Here is a 17902-nt window from a genome sequence, read left to right on the forward strand (position 1 = left end):
ATGCATAAGTAATATAATAACATGCTAAGACCACCTTACCACATCATCTGCCAAAGTTTTTATTTGAATGTTCTATTAAAACCAAAAAGAAACAAAAAAACCAATCAGATAAGAGAAATTCATAAATCAAACAATAAAATAATTTACTAATGTTCATTTTTATTAACTGTAAACAGTCAAAAAGAATCAGAAAGTTCAAACATATAAACAATATATTCTTTAAAGAAAAAACTTTTTAATGATTAAAAATGAAGGTTTGGCAAAGGTGTACATATTTGTTTTTAAATATGGCTCCCAAGGTCCCAAATCAGATCCAGATCAGACGTCACTACACAGTGCTGAAATGTAAGAAAAGACACCACAAAATCATAAGTCCTTGCATGTTATATAGAAGTTTGGAAATGAATCCTCAAGTTAAGATACCTAAATTTAAAAAACAACAACATGTACAATAGGAAAAATGTCACATTTAACAAGAATGAAATATAATGAAACAGCTTGGCCTAAGAACTGTGTTACTCCTGATGGATATTTAAAGGACACTTTTATAAAGATGCTAAATAAAATTGAACTTATTTTTTTAAAACTATCCTTATAAATAAATTAGAAATATTTTCAAAATATTCTAAATAAAATTGAACTTATTTGAACATAAAATTGAATATATATGAGCAACGTTATTTGAAGAATTGGAGTACAGCAATACTAAAGCAATACCAAACAATGTAGTTATCTTCCAGGATTCACGGAATAGTTCAAGACCTTACAATAATGTATGATGAGCATGAAATATAGTTTTTATTATAAATATGTTGAGGTGCCAATTGGGGTGTGATTAGGAAAGAACCAGATTTTTTTTAATTGTCTGTTAGAAATTGAATTTAATGTTCTGCCAGATCCTATACATTTATTTCTTACAACAGAAGCTAAAGAATATGTATCAACTTGGTCATGCACACTAAAAAACATAGGGTCTTCTCACTGTGGGGAGGATTCCATTATGAGTTTTAAGTAAATGAAAATTGCTTGGATCTCAGAAAATTGTCTTCAAATACCACTAACCCAATGCTGTTAAAGACCATCCTCCCCACATCAGCTGGGGCAAATATACTATTCTATGTATAACTCTTTTTTTTTTTTTTTCTACTTTTAATCCACTGATTCCCTCAGGGATCTAAACTTCTAATCTCTATACCATGTCTTCATCACATCCTGCTGACACAAACCCCAATCAATCTTTACTGCCTAGGAAAAAAGTGGGAATTATTTATATCAGAACTGAAACCACTTTAAGAAGGATAAATTCACCCTGCAACTCTCTTACCAAGTATTTTCTCCTTAATTTTTCTAGTGGGTTATAGAAAACTGTTTTAAACACAATGGCCAATTTCATGATTTCCTGCAATACCAAATCAGAGAGAAAATGATAAAGTATCAAAAGTACCTCAACTAACCCTGCTACCATCCCTATATGTCCTTGTCCACCTGGGTTTTTGAGACAGATTATACAGTTCTTCATGCAACTACTGCTTTCCTTCTCTTCCCATCTTTTGGGGTTATAAACTCCAGGCTGGAAACCCATCTATATCGCCAAAGCAAGAATGTAAATGAAGGGAAAATACTTTTTGCTTTAGTCAAATTATCTAAGTTAAGGTACATATATGTCTAAAATGTTTCAAATCTGTATCTCAATTGAATACATGTTGACAGCTTAATCATGGGAGGCAGACATAAGAAAAAAAGTATTGCTAGCAATATTTTCACTTGGTCCTATGGGATGAGACTGAAGTCTTCTCTTCCCCTCAGTACTCTTCTTTGGAATTAACATAGTTTTTGTCTATAGTAAACCACAGAGTATAGAGGTAGAAACTATTTGAGTTAGATGGAATTTGAGATAATCTAGTCAAAGTCTCTCAATTTACAAACAAGAGGGTATTGTTTGTTAGTGGCTCCGCCTGCATTCCACTTGTCTAGGTTTAAGATTTCCACATCATGTTCTCCTTCCTCTCCTTCATTTCCAATAGCCAAGCAGCTATCCAGTCCCATGATAATCATTCTGCAGTCTGCAAAGATGTGGTTCAAGCCACCATCAGCTCTTAACTAAATTTCTGTAGTGACTTCCTAATCTATCTCCTTGCTTCCACCTTTGCTCTCCTACAGTTAATTTTGAACACAGCTGACAAAGTGATACTGTGAAAACTGAAGTCACATCATGTCACTCCTTGGCTCAACACTTTCCAAGGGCTATTTTCCCTCCTAGTGCAAGTCAAAGTCATTACAATGACCTACAAGGCCCTACTGATCTGTACACTCTCCATATCCCTCTGACCTCATCTCCTAATACTCTCCCTTCATTCCCCCAGCTCCAGTCACACTGACCACCTCACAGCTCCCCAGTGAGGCAATAAGCCACATGCACTGGCTCTTCTCTCTGCCTGGAATGCTCTTTTTCCGTGGTCCATATGGCTTACTCCCTCATCCTGCTTTCAAGGTTTTGCTCAGTGAGGCCTACTCAGGCCACCCTATTTCAAATGGAAACATCTGCCTCCCTCCACACATTCCTGGCACTCCTGAACAAGATTTTGCACATTCTAACATAGTCTATAATTTACTTCATTATCATTATCTTGGTCTGTTTTTCCAACAAAAAATATAAGCTCCACAAGGACAGGGATTTTTGCCCATCTGGTTTATGGATGTAACCCTAATGCCTAAAGCAGTGTCTGGCACATTGAGGCTCAATAAAGAGTATGAATGACTATCATACTCCCTCCTGTTCATAAATATTCAATGCCTCCTGATGACCTATAAAGATGAATATCCTTAATATGGAATTCAAAGCCCTGTATGTTTCAGCCCTAGGCTACCTTCTACTTCTTCCCTTATGACCCCTATTCTACAGAAAACAAAAATTAAAATCCTCTTCCCAATGCATACTCCCATGATGTCCTATTTGTGCCCCTACTGTTCCCTTTGATTGGGAATGTCCATTTTGCTATATACATTTCTAATTCTAAAGCTGCCCTTGAATTGAAAGTTTGGTTGTTAATAAACCAAATGTGGACCCCGGTCAAAAATAATACTGGAGAAGGAGTATGCTTTGTTTTATTCTTAAAGAATTTTTTTTTTTCCTAACAGGCAACAAGAATGATAGAGTACCCCAAGGCACATAGGAAATTATACTTATGTAAAAAATTATCTTAACTACTTGTGATAGAGAAACATAAAGAAAAACACCCCGCTCCTGATTTCTTGATTTGTAAATTTCATTCAACTAGAGTGGATATCCTGTATAACCACATACATTTAATACAAATATTTTCTCAGATTTCCCTCATGTAAAAATCTGCTTTCATAAATATAATACTATTTAAAGCTCTTCGTTATAACTGTTAAGAAAAAAGAACAAATATGGTCTATCAAAATGGAAAATTTTTAAGCAGATATGAACAGGCTGAATTTCAGAAGGGGTAATTTTTAGCCATTGTACACTAAACATGTATCGAAATCATTGCATAAGTTACGATTAAATGATTTGCAAACAAAATTAAAGCATTTCTGCCTCACAATTTTTTTTGAGACGGAGTCTCGCTCTGCCGCCCAGGCTGCAGTGCAGTGGCGCAATCTTGGCTCACTGCAAGCTCCGCCTCCCGGGTTGACGCCATTCTCCTGCCTCAGCCTCCAGAGTAGCTGGGATTACAGGCGCGCACCACCACGCCTGGCTAATTTTTTGTATTTTTAGTAGAGACGGGGTTTCACTGTGTTAGTCAGGATGGTCTCGATCTACTGACCTCGTGATCCGCCCGCCTCGGCCTCCCAAAGTGCTGGGATTACAGGCGTGAGCCACCACGCCCGGCCTTCTGCCACACAATTATCTTTCTGTATTAGTCAAAAAAGAAAGGTATAAAGGGACTTGAGAATAACAACAGAAACACCAGAAAACTTTTTTTCATTTATAATGATGTTCTTCCAAAACAAGCTCTCAAAATTCATTTATGTGGATGGGTGCATCTCTCTCACATCACATGCAAGTAAACATGGATTTCACTCCTTTGTACAAACAACACAGAGCTACTGTGGAGTTAAAAAATTCAGAAACAAAAATGACCCCACCCCAAAAAATCTTTATTACAGTCATAGCCCTGAATTAAAAGCACTGATTAAAGTCATTTTCATAAGTTTTTATTATGCAAATCTAATGATCATGCTCATTACAATGAGGGCATATTGTACCAATAAGTATAGTGACCATATATTTTCATTAAAATCAACTCTGGAAAAGCAATAAGACTGTGCATTAGTCAAGCAATCAGAGTTTATTAAACTTCATTTATGATCAGCTATATTAAATATGACTTTGCACAGTATTATATGAATATTGTATAACTATAAAAGTATCACTCCAGAGTCTCAACCCCTTAAGACTAAGAGAAATGGCTGACTTACTTATAAACTCTAATGCTGAAGTTGTGATTGCAATGCAAGAGTCATTATTGTAAGAAAATTAAGTTTTAATTTTCTCAATCAGGCAGAAATTAACAAAAACAGCAAGATGTAAAGATTCAACTCTCTTATGGCTGTTACATGGTAATACAATGTATTATAAACATCATGAAATTGGACAACTAAATTGCATATAATTCAAAAGTCTCACCATCAACTCAAAAACATATTCGCACTATTTGACTATTTCCTTCTCTTTTAAATAAAATGCATTAAGTTGGCCATTACAATAGAGATGAAGGGTCAACTCTTCACCTTCCTTAAGTTTCTTGAGTTCCAAGAATGGCAGGTACAATAGGACACAAAAAACAACCTTCACTTCAGCTGAACAAATATTTAATCATCTACTATGCACCTGTTTGTTAGGCCTCTGGGCCCAAGCTAAGCCATTGCATCCCCTGTGACCTGCACGTATACACCCAGATGGCCTGAAGTAACTGAAGAATCACAAAAGAAGTGAAAATGGCCTGTTCCTGCCTTAACTGATGACATTCCACCACAAAAGAAGTGAAAATGACGGGTCCTTGCCTTTAACTGATGACATTGTCTTGTGAAATTCCTTCTCCTGGCTCATCCTGGCTCAAAAAGCTCCCCCACTGAGCACCTTGTGACCTCCTCTCCTGCCCGTCAGAGAACCCCCTTTGACTGTAATTTTCCTTTACCTACCCAAATCCTGTAAAATGGCCCCACCCCTATCTCCCTTCACTGACTCTCTTTTCGGACTCAGTCCACCTGCACCCAGGTCAAATAAACAGCCTTGTTGCTCACACAAACCTGTTTGGTAGTCTCTTCACACGGACACAAGTGACACAAGTGAAACTGTTGAGTACTGGGCACTGGGAATACAGTGGTAAACAAGGTAAGCATGCTCTCTCCCTTTAAGGAGGTTACACTCTAGTTGAAGATCAGAAGAATGAAAGACCAACACAATATAAAGCTTCTGAGAGCTCTGATATGGTAATACTCTGTTATAATCTCCATATGTTTTCCAAGTCAGAAAGGACCTTGAGAAAGGTAATCAACATCAACCAATGATTCAGGGTTTGATTTCTCTGATATCCCTGCCCAATCCCTATTCAGATAAGCAGCAGTCACAGAGGGAAGTAGTTACTATTCAAAGGCCTGCCTTCCAACTTTTCAGACCCTATACTCACTCCTGAACTTTAAAAGCCAGGATGACCAATCCAAACAACTCAAGGCCAATCACCTGGTAACCAAGCTGAACATTCTGTTCAGGCATTCAAATGCTTTATTATAAAGATATTTTGTGTTAGTTGAGTACCTCTCAATTGTGTTTAAGTTCACCAAGAAAGCAACGTCTAATTTTATTTTTAGAACTAAGCTCAATGTACAGGTTTGAGTCTAAGATGACCTTTTAGAAAACAAATTTTCGCTTTTGCAATCACTGAACGATTTACTGTGTGTACTTAAAATTACTTCCAAACATTCTTTCATCTCCTTTCTAAAAGTAAGAGTCATTTTCAGATACCTACACTTCATCTTAGGCACTGTAGTCCTCTATCACCATTAGCACTTAAGAATAGATGCTAGATCAAGTTGTGGTATGCCAGGCACTGGGAGGTATGGCCCTGCCCTCGAAGCTCAAAAGCCTAGTAGTTGAGAAGATGAAGTTACAGATATGAAGTTCCAGTTCGCCACCTTACTCTGCCATTGTTAACATCTTGAACTGTCCATTTCATCATTTTAGTAGAGCAATACTTTTATATTTTTGTGACCATAAGCACACCATCTCAGAAGTACTGTCATTCAAAAGTCTCAAATTTTAACCGACCAGAGTTCTTTGCCATTACAAATCAAAATTCATTCCACCATTTTTATTACAAGAAAAAAAATCCTTTTGAGATTCTCTTCTCAAGATGCTCTTTCAATTTATAAAGAACAAAATATTTATCTAGAAGAAAACAAATATGACATCACAGTATAGGGTTTCAGTTTTCTTCACAATGCAAAAGCCTATGCTACTTCACTGGATAATTTTGACAAATCTGTCATAACAAGTTATGCTCAATCTTAAATGAATTGTCTTGCCATAAAGCTGAATGTTGAACTGCCAGGAGGGGTGACTATGACATGGGAATCCAGTAGTCTCTGTGTGACAAACCTGATCAGCTTCAGGACTAAGGGTAAATGGTTCAGGAAATACGTCTGCCACTTAGGTCTTTAAGAATGTTCACACTAATGAATTGGTGGAAGTCACTTAGTGCCTGAATTAAGCAGAAACAATTGCAGGAATAATCCAGCTTTTAGAGTAGTAGCATCCTCTGAAGGTCTAGAAAGAATGTTTGTTTGCTTTATACTGTGAAAGGAAAATATCTTGGGCCTCTTCAAGCTGGGAACTGCCTCTCATTCTATTCAAAGTCATCCCTCTGCTCACAGAGACAGATGCATATTCTGATTGCCTCTTTTGAAAAGACTTATCAGAAACTCAAAAGAATGCAACCATCTGACTCTTACCTACCTGTGACCTGGAAGCCCCCAGTAGGGGGGCCTTACTTTGTGTTGTCTCCACATTTCTGGATGGAACTAATGTACTTCTTACATATTGACTGATGTCTCATGTCTCCCTAAAATGTATAAAAGCAAGCTATGCACCGACCACCTTGGGCACACATCATCAGGACTTTCTGAGGCTGTCTCACAAGCGCATTGTCAACTTTGGGAAAATAAACTTTCTAAACTGAGACCTGTCTCAAAATTTGGGGGTTCACCATATTAAACCATTTCAAAAGGGGAAAACAGTTGTGTAGACATGAAAGTTCTTCTTTCTTAGTCTATGAATAAAAAGCAACAGAAATGAAAAAGCTAGCTTTAGCCAAATACAAAAATTTCAAAACCCAACACAGTACTCTGTACATAACAGATACTCTTAGATCAATGATTTAGCCAAGTAGTGCTCTATAATTAATAAATAGATTTTTACCTTTTCTGTGAGAAAACGACAAATTTCTCAACCAAACCTTAATCAAGCACCCATTTTATACCCAACACTTTATGGCACAGAGAAGTTTAAGGATTCTTCCCTTAAGGCATTTACAGTCTAACCAGGGAGTAAAAACTAACCATATAGGCTGGGTGTAGTGGTGCACACCTGTACTACCAGCACTTTGGGAGGCCAAGGCGGGTGGATCACCTGAGGTCAGGAGTTCGAGACCAGCCTGACCAACATGGTGAAACCCCCTTCTCTACTAAAAATACAAAAATTAGCCAGGCGTAATGGTGGGCGCCTGTAATCCTAGCTACTTGGGAGGCTGAGGCAGGAGAATCGCTTGAACCCAGGAGGCAGAGGTTGCAGTGAGCTGAGATCATGCCACTGCACTCCAGCCTGGGTGACAGAGTGGGACTCTGTCAAACCAAAAAAAAAGAAACTAACCATACAAAAACAAAAATAACTAAATGCTAAACTATGAGTTTCTCAGGTATGTAGTTTACTTTCTTCCAAGGCACTATCCTCCTGTCTTTTTTTTTTTTTGAGACGGAGTCTCGCTCTGTCGCCCAGGCTGGAGTGCAGTGGCGCAATCTCGGCTCACTGCAAGCTCCGCCTCTCGGGTTCACACCATTCTCCTGCCTCAGCCTCCCTAGTAGCTGGGACTACAAGCGCCCGCCACCACGCCTGGCTAATTTTTGCATTTTTAGTAGAGACGGGGTTTCACGTGTTAACCAGGATGGTCTCGATCTCCTGACCACCTTGGCCTCCCAAAGTGCTGGGATTACAGGCCTGAGCCCTCCTGTCTTATCTTGACAGCATTAACTGTTATCTGAAATGATATTGTTCACTTATTTACTTGTTTGTGCTCTTGTTTTATTTTTGTTTTGTTTTTTTTTTCTTTTGAGACAGAGTCTCCCTCTCTCGCCCAGGCTGGAGTGCAGTGGCGCAATCTCAGCTCACTGCAACCTCCACCTCCCGGGTTCAAGCAATTCCCTGCCTCAGCCTCCCAAGTAGCTGGGATACTGGTACCTGCCATCATGCCCGACTAATTTTTGTATTTTTAGTAGAGATGGGGTTTCACCATCTTGGCCAGGCTGGTCTCGAACTCCTGACCTCATGATCCATCCACCTCGGCCTCCCAAAGTGCTGGGATTATAGGTTGTCTTCTACTTTCTAGAAAACATATTCCCTAACAGTAGGGACCTTAACGGTCTTATTCACTTTCAGATCTCTGACACTTATAACAGTAGCTGGCACATAATATCTGCTCGAATGTTGGTAAATAAATTCATTTAAGTACAATAAGAATCCAGAGAAGAAATAGATAAATATAGCTTCATTGAGAAACTACAAAGAATTTTGGCCTAATTGTTGGGGAGGATCTGAAGAGCCACAAAGAGAGAAAGAGGGAAGTCAGACAAAAGGAGCAGCATTAACATTTTACTTCAGGGAAGTTGAGGAGAACAGACATATGAAACAAATGGTTCAAGTACAAGGGGATTAAATTTTGAATATGTAGGGTAGATTAGAGGCAGTCTTGAAAACCACAAGGAATAGTCTAGACTAAACTGGAAAACCACTAGGGGGTTCTTATGATTTTCTGATTTGAAGACACCATTCTCCTGCCTGGAGAAAATGGTATTTTAGAAAGCTGACTTTGGGTGGCACACATGTACAATCTTTGATTTGAAACCTTTCAAGCCAAACACGTCTTGGAACTCAGCATGTTTCATGTTTTAAAAAGGAATATGCTGGGTGTATCATATCTTACAAAACACACTAAGCAGGATCTGGGGTAACACATTAACTCAAATGCATTCAAGTTTAAAAAGAAAACATGGATATTCCACAAAGCAGGATAAAGAGTACCTATACAGCCTTAAGAAGATTGGGGTTTGTGGCCAAATGATAAGAGTCTGTTTTCAGAGCATTCATATTTTAGAATTTCAGAAAAGGGTTGTGGACCTGTAATATTTAGAATAAACTGAAGAAGGAATCAAAGGCTAAAGGGTGGCTTGCAGAGATCAGCAAGTTGGGTCTATTCTACCTAACCAATAGTTACCATTTACTGAGCATTTATAGGCACTATGCTAAGAGCTTTAGATGCATTGCCTCATTTAAATCCTCACAATAATCCTATGTACAAGAAGGTACTGTCCTGTTTTCCTCCTCAGGAAATCAAAGTTTATAGTCATTAAGTCATCTGCCTAAATCACAAAGATAATAAATTACACAGTCCAGATTAGCATTTAGGTCTGACTAGAACACGCGCTCTAGAACCTCTATCTGTATTCTGAAATCTGTGTGCAACAGTCTTTATCAGTATAAATAATACTGGTTAGAGCTCCAGCTCTTTTTCAGTCTGGGCCTTTCCATGTGCTCTTTGCTCTGCTTAGAGCACTCGCTCCATCCCACCTCACCTCTTTCTTAATCATCTGGCCATCTTCTACTCAACTGTTCTGCTCTCAGCTAAGGATACAGTTGATCCTGTTTTAGTCTCCCATGATTCCTGAACTTCCCCTTCTGCAACACATTCCAATTATCAAATCCCAGTTACCTATCAATATCAGTCTTCTGTGCAACACCATAAACTCAATGTATTAAGGACCAGGTTTTTCTCGATTCCCACTGTGTCCTCAGGTTTTTGCATTATTTCTAGCACACAGTAAGTACTCAAACCTGTGATGATTGACAGAATTGGGGCTGGGGGAGGAGAGAGAGAGAGGAAGAGAGCGACAGGGAGAGAATGTGATCCAGTTGCAAGATGATAAAAACAGTCTAGGATAGGAGCAATAGAAATAGATAAGGCAGTTAGTATATATAATTTTGTTTAAAATTACGCTTGTTATTGAAGCAATGTACCCAGACATATGATTGCTGTTTGTATTAAATAGAGTAATTTAAATATCTGTTGTTATGATTACTATCTTTATAACGCAAAAAGAACCTCTAAATGGCTATGATTATCACTCTGGAGATACTTCACCTCACAATGACTTGCCATCTATCTACTTCAAGTAGCGTTTACAAATAACCACATCATTTAGTTTTCTGATGTAGCTGCAAAATTAATCTGACAAAACAAAATGATTCACTGCTTTAAAAATTCAAGAGTATAAATTGCCGAAAACTGAAAATTATACCTGAGTTGTGAACAAGGTATTATTATAACATATTTTTTGTAGGAAAAAAACACATAAAAGTCATAGAGTGATTTAAGTTAACTTCACTATTGGTACTTTTAACTGATAGTCTTGAATTTGCAAACAATCCCCAATTCAGGAATGAGTCATGTCTCAAAGTTCACTTGTATAGCAGTTGTTTAGCTCTTGGAACACATGTATCCAAAGGTGTAACCCATAAAAAATCATTTCCAGAGTGAAAGTAGACAAACTTCTCCACATGGAAAACAAAAACAGCTCATTTACTCACACAGGAAGAACTTTACAAATCACTGAATATTATATCAAATATTTAAAGTGTAAAAGCTTAAGCAGAATGTGATTATATGGTGAACAAAAATAATTTTCAGAAAATTTAAAAAGTGTTTTTGGAAAAATCTAGTGTTGTAAATTATTCAATTTTATAAACTTCATTTTTCCCCCCAATGGGCTTCAGACTCTATGGTGAGTAGTGATAACTCTGAGAAAACCTTTTGTCTCGTAATGTTCCTTAAATAGTTTTTTACTTAGTTTTAATTTGGGTAAGAGATTCTTTCTCAAGATAGTGACAGAAATTGTCAAAATAATAAATAACACATTGCAGGAAAATATCATTTATGTCACTGTGTTTTACAAATAATATCATAATGAATTAACAGGTAGTTTTAATTTTTTTACCTTTTTATGATTTTGGGCAAAGCAACACTTGTATCTGTTTATACTGATAGATCTCAAATTTCTTCTACTCTGTGTTTTTCACGATGGACTCTTCACTGTATTTAAATAATTGAAGTGGAGCAAGAGTTGCAAATAAATCAGCAACTATACTTAGCCCCTGAAGCCTCTTAAGTATTAATCACTGATCAGTTGCAATATAAAAAAGATGAGCTGTACGTCCCTTTGCCTGAAAACTCACAAGCAACCCAAGCACTAACCCTTATAATGACCCTTATACACATACAGGTCAAAGCAAATTATTCAGATTTTTCTTTTCTCTTTTAATTAATATCATGAATCACAGAGATTTTTAAGTCTAAAGATTTTGATGTAGAGAACTTTTTTTTTTCCTTTTCATCTAGATGTTAAGACAATAGTGATGTATTTTATATAATCAATATACAGATCACGGTTTGCATAAACTCGTTAAATATGAAGTGGCTGTTAACCTTGCCTACAACTCTTTGACTTTGTTGATGCCAACAAAGGCTTCAAACCAGCAAAATGAAGCCCTTTCATAGGGACTCCTGAACACCAATGACAGATACATATTGTATCTCTGCACATAAGACTCCTGCCATGTCAAATCTACCAATAACACTCAATGTGTATGAGAGGTCTTCTTTGAAAACAGAGAAAGTCTGAATTATGAGGATAAATTTGAGACGGTCTAAACTTCTTTTAATAGCATTAATTCAAGTTTCCATTTTCCTCACTGCTGCATAATTTGGTTTTATAACAGTTTGCCCAATTAGTGACTGGGTAGGTTGAACTTAAATGTTACTATGAAGCTGACAGAATGATTTGTAGTCAGTAGATCATTGAAAAACAAATATAGATACGCTTAAAAATTTATAGAATTAGCCAAGTGTGGTAGTTCACACCTGTAATCCCAGCACTTTGGGAGGCCGAGGTGGGCGGATCACTTGAGGTCAGGAGTTCAAGACCAGCCTGACCAACACAGTGAAACCCTGTCTCTACCAAAAATACAAAAAAATTAGCCATGCGTGGTGGCAGGCGCCTGTAATCCAAGCTACTCGGGTAGCCGAGGCAGGAGAATCACTTAAACCCAGGAGGAAGTGGTTGCAGTGCACCGAGATTGTGCCACTGCACTCCAGGCTGGGCGACAGAATGAGACTCCGTCTCAAAAAAAAATATATATATAGAATTACTCTTATGGGGTTACCATAAGTTCTGGCCCCACATTACTGTGTCAGTACCATAATCATAGCCAAGTTTTTAAATAAAATACCTAAATTAACTTATCTTCAATTACCATTCTATTTGCTAATAATGTTAAACTTATTTTCAACAAAATGACCTATTTAGTAGCCGTAATCAATACTACTGAAGTTTTCTACATACATGGGCCCTTTATAGCCCTGATGAAACATATGGAGTTAGTTCTGTGACTACATTTTCTTACAGAAACAAAGTTCTCAATGATGGTCGAATTCGCAAATCAGCTTTAAAAAACCTTATTAAAATCCTATAAAAATCTATAATACACCTTCAGAGTCACACTGGTAGTAAGTAGTATTCCAACTCCATTCTCCTCTGAAACAGTTTCTGTAGAAAATACACATTCTAACACAGGGTGTAAAAAACTTGGTTTTTCCTTTCTACAGGCAGGACTGGCTATACTAGTGATGGTACATAAAGGGACAGAAGAGAGACAGCCACTTATTTCAACATAAGACTTCAGAGAGTAACCACAGAAGACATCATTCCATATCAAGCTTCTTAGGTGTCTTAATTGGGAAACAAGGGGCAATTTATTCCTTCTATTAAAAAAATTGCCCTGGCATCTAAACTCCTTCATAAACACTGCCTCTGGAGTACTTACAGTGAATTTGTTCAAGAACTTAAGTCAAACTTGACTCACCAGGTTAAAAGGTCTCTTCATTTTCAGGTATTCACTGAGCTATGAGTATCTCAAATTTCATAAACCATACACAAGCACCCGCCTACTTGAGCTTTAAATAGCGATCACTTTTTTTAGGAAGGCACTAGAATGACCTCTCCCCCTCTCCATTAATAGCATAAGAGAATGTGCTAAGACTGGCATTTTCTTTCACATGAAATGCAGAAATGAGACTATATGTAGACTCAAAGCTACAAACATAACTGAATATGAACACGTAACCCACAGATATTGAAAGGGCGACACAGTTTTAAAACTTAAAAGTTATGATGCAATGTCAGTCGCCAGTAGCCAACAATGTAGAGTGCTTCCTGAGCTACAATATGCTTGAAAAAACCTGGAAACACCACAAAAGTGAAATTTTTTTATTACTCCCAAGGTTTGAGTTCGAACCTTGATTATAGAATTTATCATAGTGCGATAATTTCTCACTAGAATGTATGAATTTCCTAAGGCAGGAAGTGGGTCTTCTACAGTTTTGTATATATTACATAAATGGGTTAAAGATGGCCTCTGTATATTGGCCTTATGTTGTTTACTTCTTCACAGTAGGATAAGACCCATTAGCTCAAAGCCCACCTCAAATTGCTACATATCCAATTATTTTAAATGTAGCGCAAACCAATTTTTAGCCATTAGAGCCTGCCTGGTTTGCATACACTGCTGCAGCTACACAGCAACAAGTCAAGGAAATACAGTAGAGGAAGGGAAGGAAACAGGGACAAGGGAAGAGAGAAGGAGGGAACGAATGAATGAATGAGAGTCTCTCTCTCACTTTTTTTTTTCTGAGACAGAGTCTCGCTCTGTTGCCCAGGTTGGATTGCAATGGTACAATCTCGACTCACTGCAACCTCCACCTCCCAGGTTCAAGCAATTCTCCTGCCTCGGCCTCCCAAGTAGCTGAGATCACAGGTGCCCACCACCACGTCCAGCTAATTTTTTGTATTTTTAGTAGAGATAGGGTTTCACCATGTTGGCCAGGCTGGTCTCAAACTCCTGATCTCAGGTGATCCGCGCGCCTTGGCTTCCCAAAGTGCTGGGATTACAGGCATGAGTCACTGCGCCCGGCCGAGAGTCTCTTTAAATGCCATATTGTAGACATGAATACCTAACAGGAAACTGTCAATTTATAATTTGTATATTAAAAAGAAAAAAGAAAAGCTCGAACTAAAGAGAGAGCATCACTACTATTAGTACTACTATTTATGAAAATCACTGAGCACCTTCTGTGTGCCAGGCATTGTTTTTAGTTCTCTGATTTAATTAATTCCTAAAACAAACCTGTAATGTAGCTATTATTATTATTCCCATTTTTCTGATTAGGAAACCAAGGCATACTGAGGTAAAAACAGAACCATATGATATAATGTTCTCTGTCCTGTATGCAGCATCATGGTTCCAGCAGCAAATACACCTTCACAAAGTAAACAGCAAACACGGTACTATGGTATGATGTATGATCCATCATAGTAGAGATGGAAGCACCTCAACATATTCAATAGGTCCCTTGGTTGAAAACCGTTGAAGCTGTTTGACCTGACATCTTAGATCATTTACATAGTTCACTTTCAGAATTTGAGCAAAGGCTATGGAGCACAAAGGTCATGTGCCTCCTAGATCACTTTACATAAACTTAGCTTGGGTATAAAAGCTGTTAAATTTATTTGCAAACACAGACTTTGTGTTCATTAGTCAGCACTTGACTAGCCAACTGTAAAATAGAAAATAGTCAGTAAGCAACAAATGCACTCTCATGAGCATATACCAGAAGATTTTCCCATGGTATTTGCATTTTAAAACTATAGAAGGAAAATGACATGAAATAAATGCTAATGATCTCTGCAAAGTGAACTTTCAGTTTGGATTTACATTAAAAATATTTATCCTATGTATTTAAATTACATGACAAGAAGATTAGGTACACCCATAATACATAATAAATCTTTAAACAAACATAAAAACTTCCTAGTTTCTGCTTTCTTCTACCTAATTTTAGTTCCAGTAACATGCAAAATGAGTGTATTAACTTAATCCCTCAGGTACTTGATGATTTCAAGATAAACTCTGGAGACAGCTAACAACAAAAAAATTCATTTTCTTTGACCTAGCTTTGTCAAACAGAAGTTTCCCTCCAGTTCCAGTAAGAAGGTAGAACCATAGGTCTAACAGTCCTACTGAATGGAATTAGGACAAGGAAAACCAGTACAGAATGAGGTCACATGTATAATATGTTACTAAAAAGATACCTAGTCTCTACATCTCATATGTTTTAATTAGATCATTCTAGAGTACAGTTTTATTGGGGAGGGATTAGAATTGAAAACAAATCGGAAAGGATTACTTCAGAAATATCCATTTATAACTGAGTGGTTTGTTGCAAGCTCTCTGGAAGTATATTTATCACAAGTAAAATCCATCAAATTGATGGGACGTTTTCTGCCAAAATCCATGTTGATGTGACTATCCAGCACAAATATTAATATTTGTTCTTACTGAACAGTGACTTGAATTTTCTTCTGGCTTCTCTTCTCCCTGCCAGCATGACCAATGAGAATGCTCTAGCTTAAAGAACATACAAAGTTATGCTAATAAAATAATCCCCAAACTATATTATGTATTTGAAGTATTCTGAAAAGGTTTAGCTAAATTTTTCCAATAATCAAGGGCGAAAATACCTTAAGCATCATGTGACAAGGCAAAACCTAGATCCTGCTTACTGAAGAGAGATTGAGAAGTATGCTCTCAATCTCTTCAAGTATAAGTAATAAACTGTACGGTTCTTGTTAGTACCAAAATTCTGTATCTGTGCTATATTTTTAATAAAAATACAATATGTGCTTGAGCTGGAGCCTGTGGTATGTGAACCCAGGAGGATGGAATTTTGACCAAGGCTGGAGAGATTTTTGTAATAAACAACAGGCAAGGAAAAGACATCACATGACCAGAGAAACAATAATTAGAAGGGAAAATGTTTGGAAAGTGAAAGAAGCTATATGTACACAGTTTTTAAGGATGAATGAAGTTCAGTAAAGAAATTAATTGCCAGATAACTATTAAGCAAAGTAAAAGGAGACTGTCAGATTGAGGTTAAGATAATTATTCAGTAACCAATTTTGACCTGAATCTAATAGATTATACCTGGAGTCTAGGCAAGAAAGTTGGAAGGGGTTGGTTAACGATCAGCCATGATTAACCAGATGCTCAGGTAGAAGGGTAGAAAAGTAAAAGAGAATTGTAAAAATCCCAATCCCTTTAATTAACCATGTCAAGCTGGTTTTTGTGTTTTCATTTTTTACTTTTTTGTTTTTGATGCATCCCTATCAAAATACCAATGACATTCTTCACAGAAATTTTTTTTTTAATGGTAACTGTTATACAGAACCACAAAAGATACAGAATAACCAAAGCTATGCTGAGAAAAAAGAACAAAACCAAAAGAATCAGATTACCTGACTTCAAATTATACTATAGAGCTATAGTAACCAAAACAGCATGGTACTGGCATAAAAACAGACACTGAGACCAATGGAACGGAATAGAGAACACAGAAATAAATCCATAAATCTACAGTGAACTCATTTTCAAAAAAGGTGCCAAGAACATACATCGGATAAAGGACAGTTTCTTCAATAAATGTAATGGGAAAACTGGATCTCCATATGCAGAAGAAAGAAACTAGACCTCTGTGTCTCTCCATATACAAAAATGAAATCAAAGTGGATTAAAGACTTAAATCTAAGAACTCAAATTATGAAAGTACTACAAGAAAACACTGGGGAAGGTCTCTAGGACATCAGACTGGGCAAAGATTACTTGCATAATATTCCACAAGCACAGGCAACCAAACCAAAAATGGTCATATGAGATCACATCAAATTAAAAAATCTTCTGCACAGCAAAGGAAACAATCAACAAAGTGAAGAGACAACCCACAGAACAGGAGAAATATTTGCAAACTACCCATCTGACAAGGGATTAATAACCAGAATATATAAGTAGCTCAAACAACTCTATACAGAGAAAAAAATCTAATAATCCAATTTTAAAATGGACAAAAGATCTGAATAGATGTTTCTCAAAAGAAGACATACAAATGGCAAACAGGTATATGAAAAGGTACTTAACATCATTGATCAGGGAAATGCAAATCAAAGTTACAAAGATATCATGTTACTCTCAGTTAAAATTGCTTTTACCCAAAAGATAGTCAATAACAAATGCTGGCAAGGATGTGGAAAAGAGGGATTCCTCGTACACTGTTGGTGGGAATCTAAATTAGTACAACCACTATAGAGAACAATTTAGCAGTTTCTCAAGAAACTAAAAATAGAAGTACCATATGATCCAGCAATGCCACAGCTGAGTATATACCCAAAAGAAAGAAAATCAGCATATTAAAGAGATAGCTGCTCTCTCATGTTTATTGTGACACTATTCACAACAGCCAAGATTTGGAAGCAAGCTAAGTATCCATCAACAGATGAATGGATAAAGAAAATGTGGCGACCAGGCACAGTGGCTCACGGCTGTAATCCCAGCATTTTGGGAGGCCGAGGCGGGTGGATTACCTGAGGTCAGAGGTTCGAGACCAGCCTGGCCAACATGGTGAAACCCTATCTCTACTAAAAATACAAAAATTAGCTGGGTATG

General features: G+C 37.2%; 1 protein-coding gene across 4 annotated transcripts in view; it reads right to left on the reverse strand.

Moving 5' to 3' along the window:
* The window catches only part of DIAPH2 (diaphanous-related formin 2), a 940316-nt gene that overhangs the window by 887539 nt on the left and 34875 nt on the right, over positions 1–17902 (reverse strand). For all 4 annotated transcript variants that reach the window (XM_011937272.1, XM_011937270.1, XM_011937273.1 and 1 more), the window contains exon 2: positions 40–72. In XM_011937272.1, coding sequence (XP_011792662.1) covers positions 40–72 — 33 coding nt within the window. The remainder of the gene's footprint in view (positions 1–39; positions 73–17902) is intronic.

The sequence above is a fragment of the Colobus angolensis genome, unplaced genomic scaffold (genome assembly GCF_000951035.1).
Source record: "Colobus angolensis palliatus isolate OR3802 unplaced genomic scaffold, Cang.pa_1.0 Scaffold161, whole genome shotgun sequence".
Classification (NCBI taxonomy): Eukaryota; Metazoa; Chordata; class Mammalia; order Primates; family Cercopithecidae; genus Colobus; species Colobus angolensis.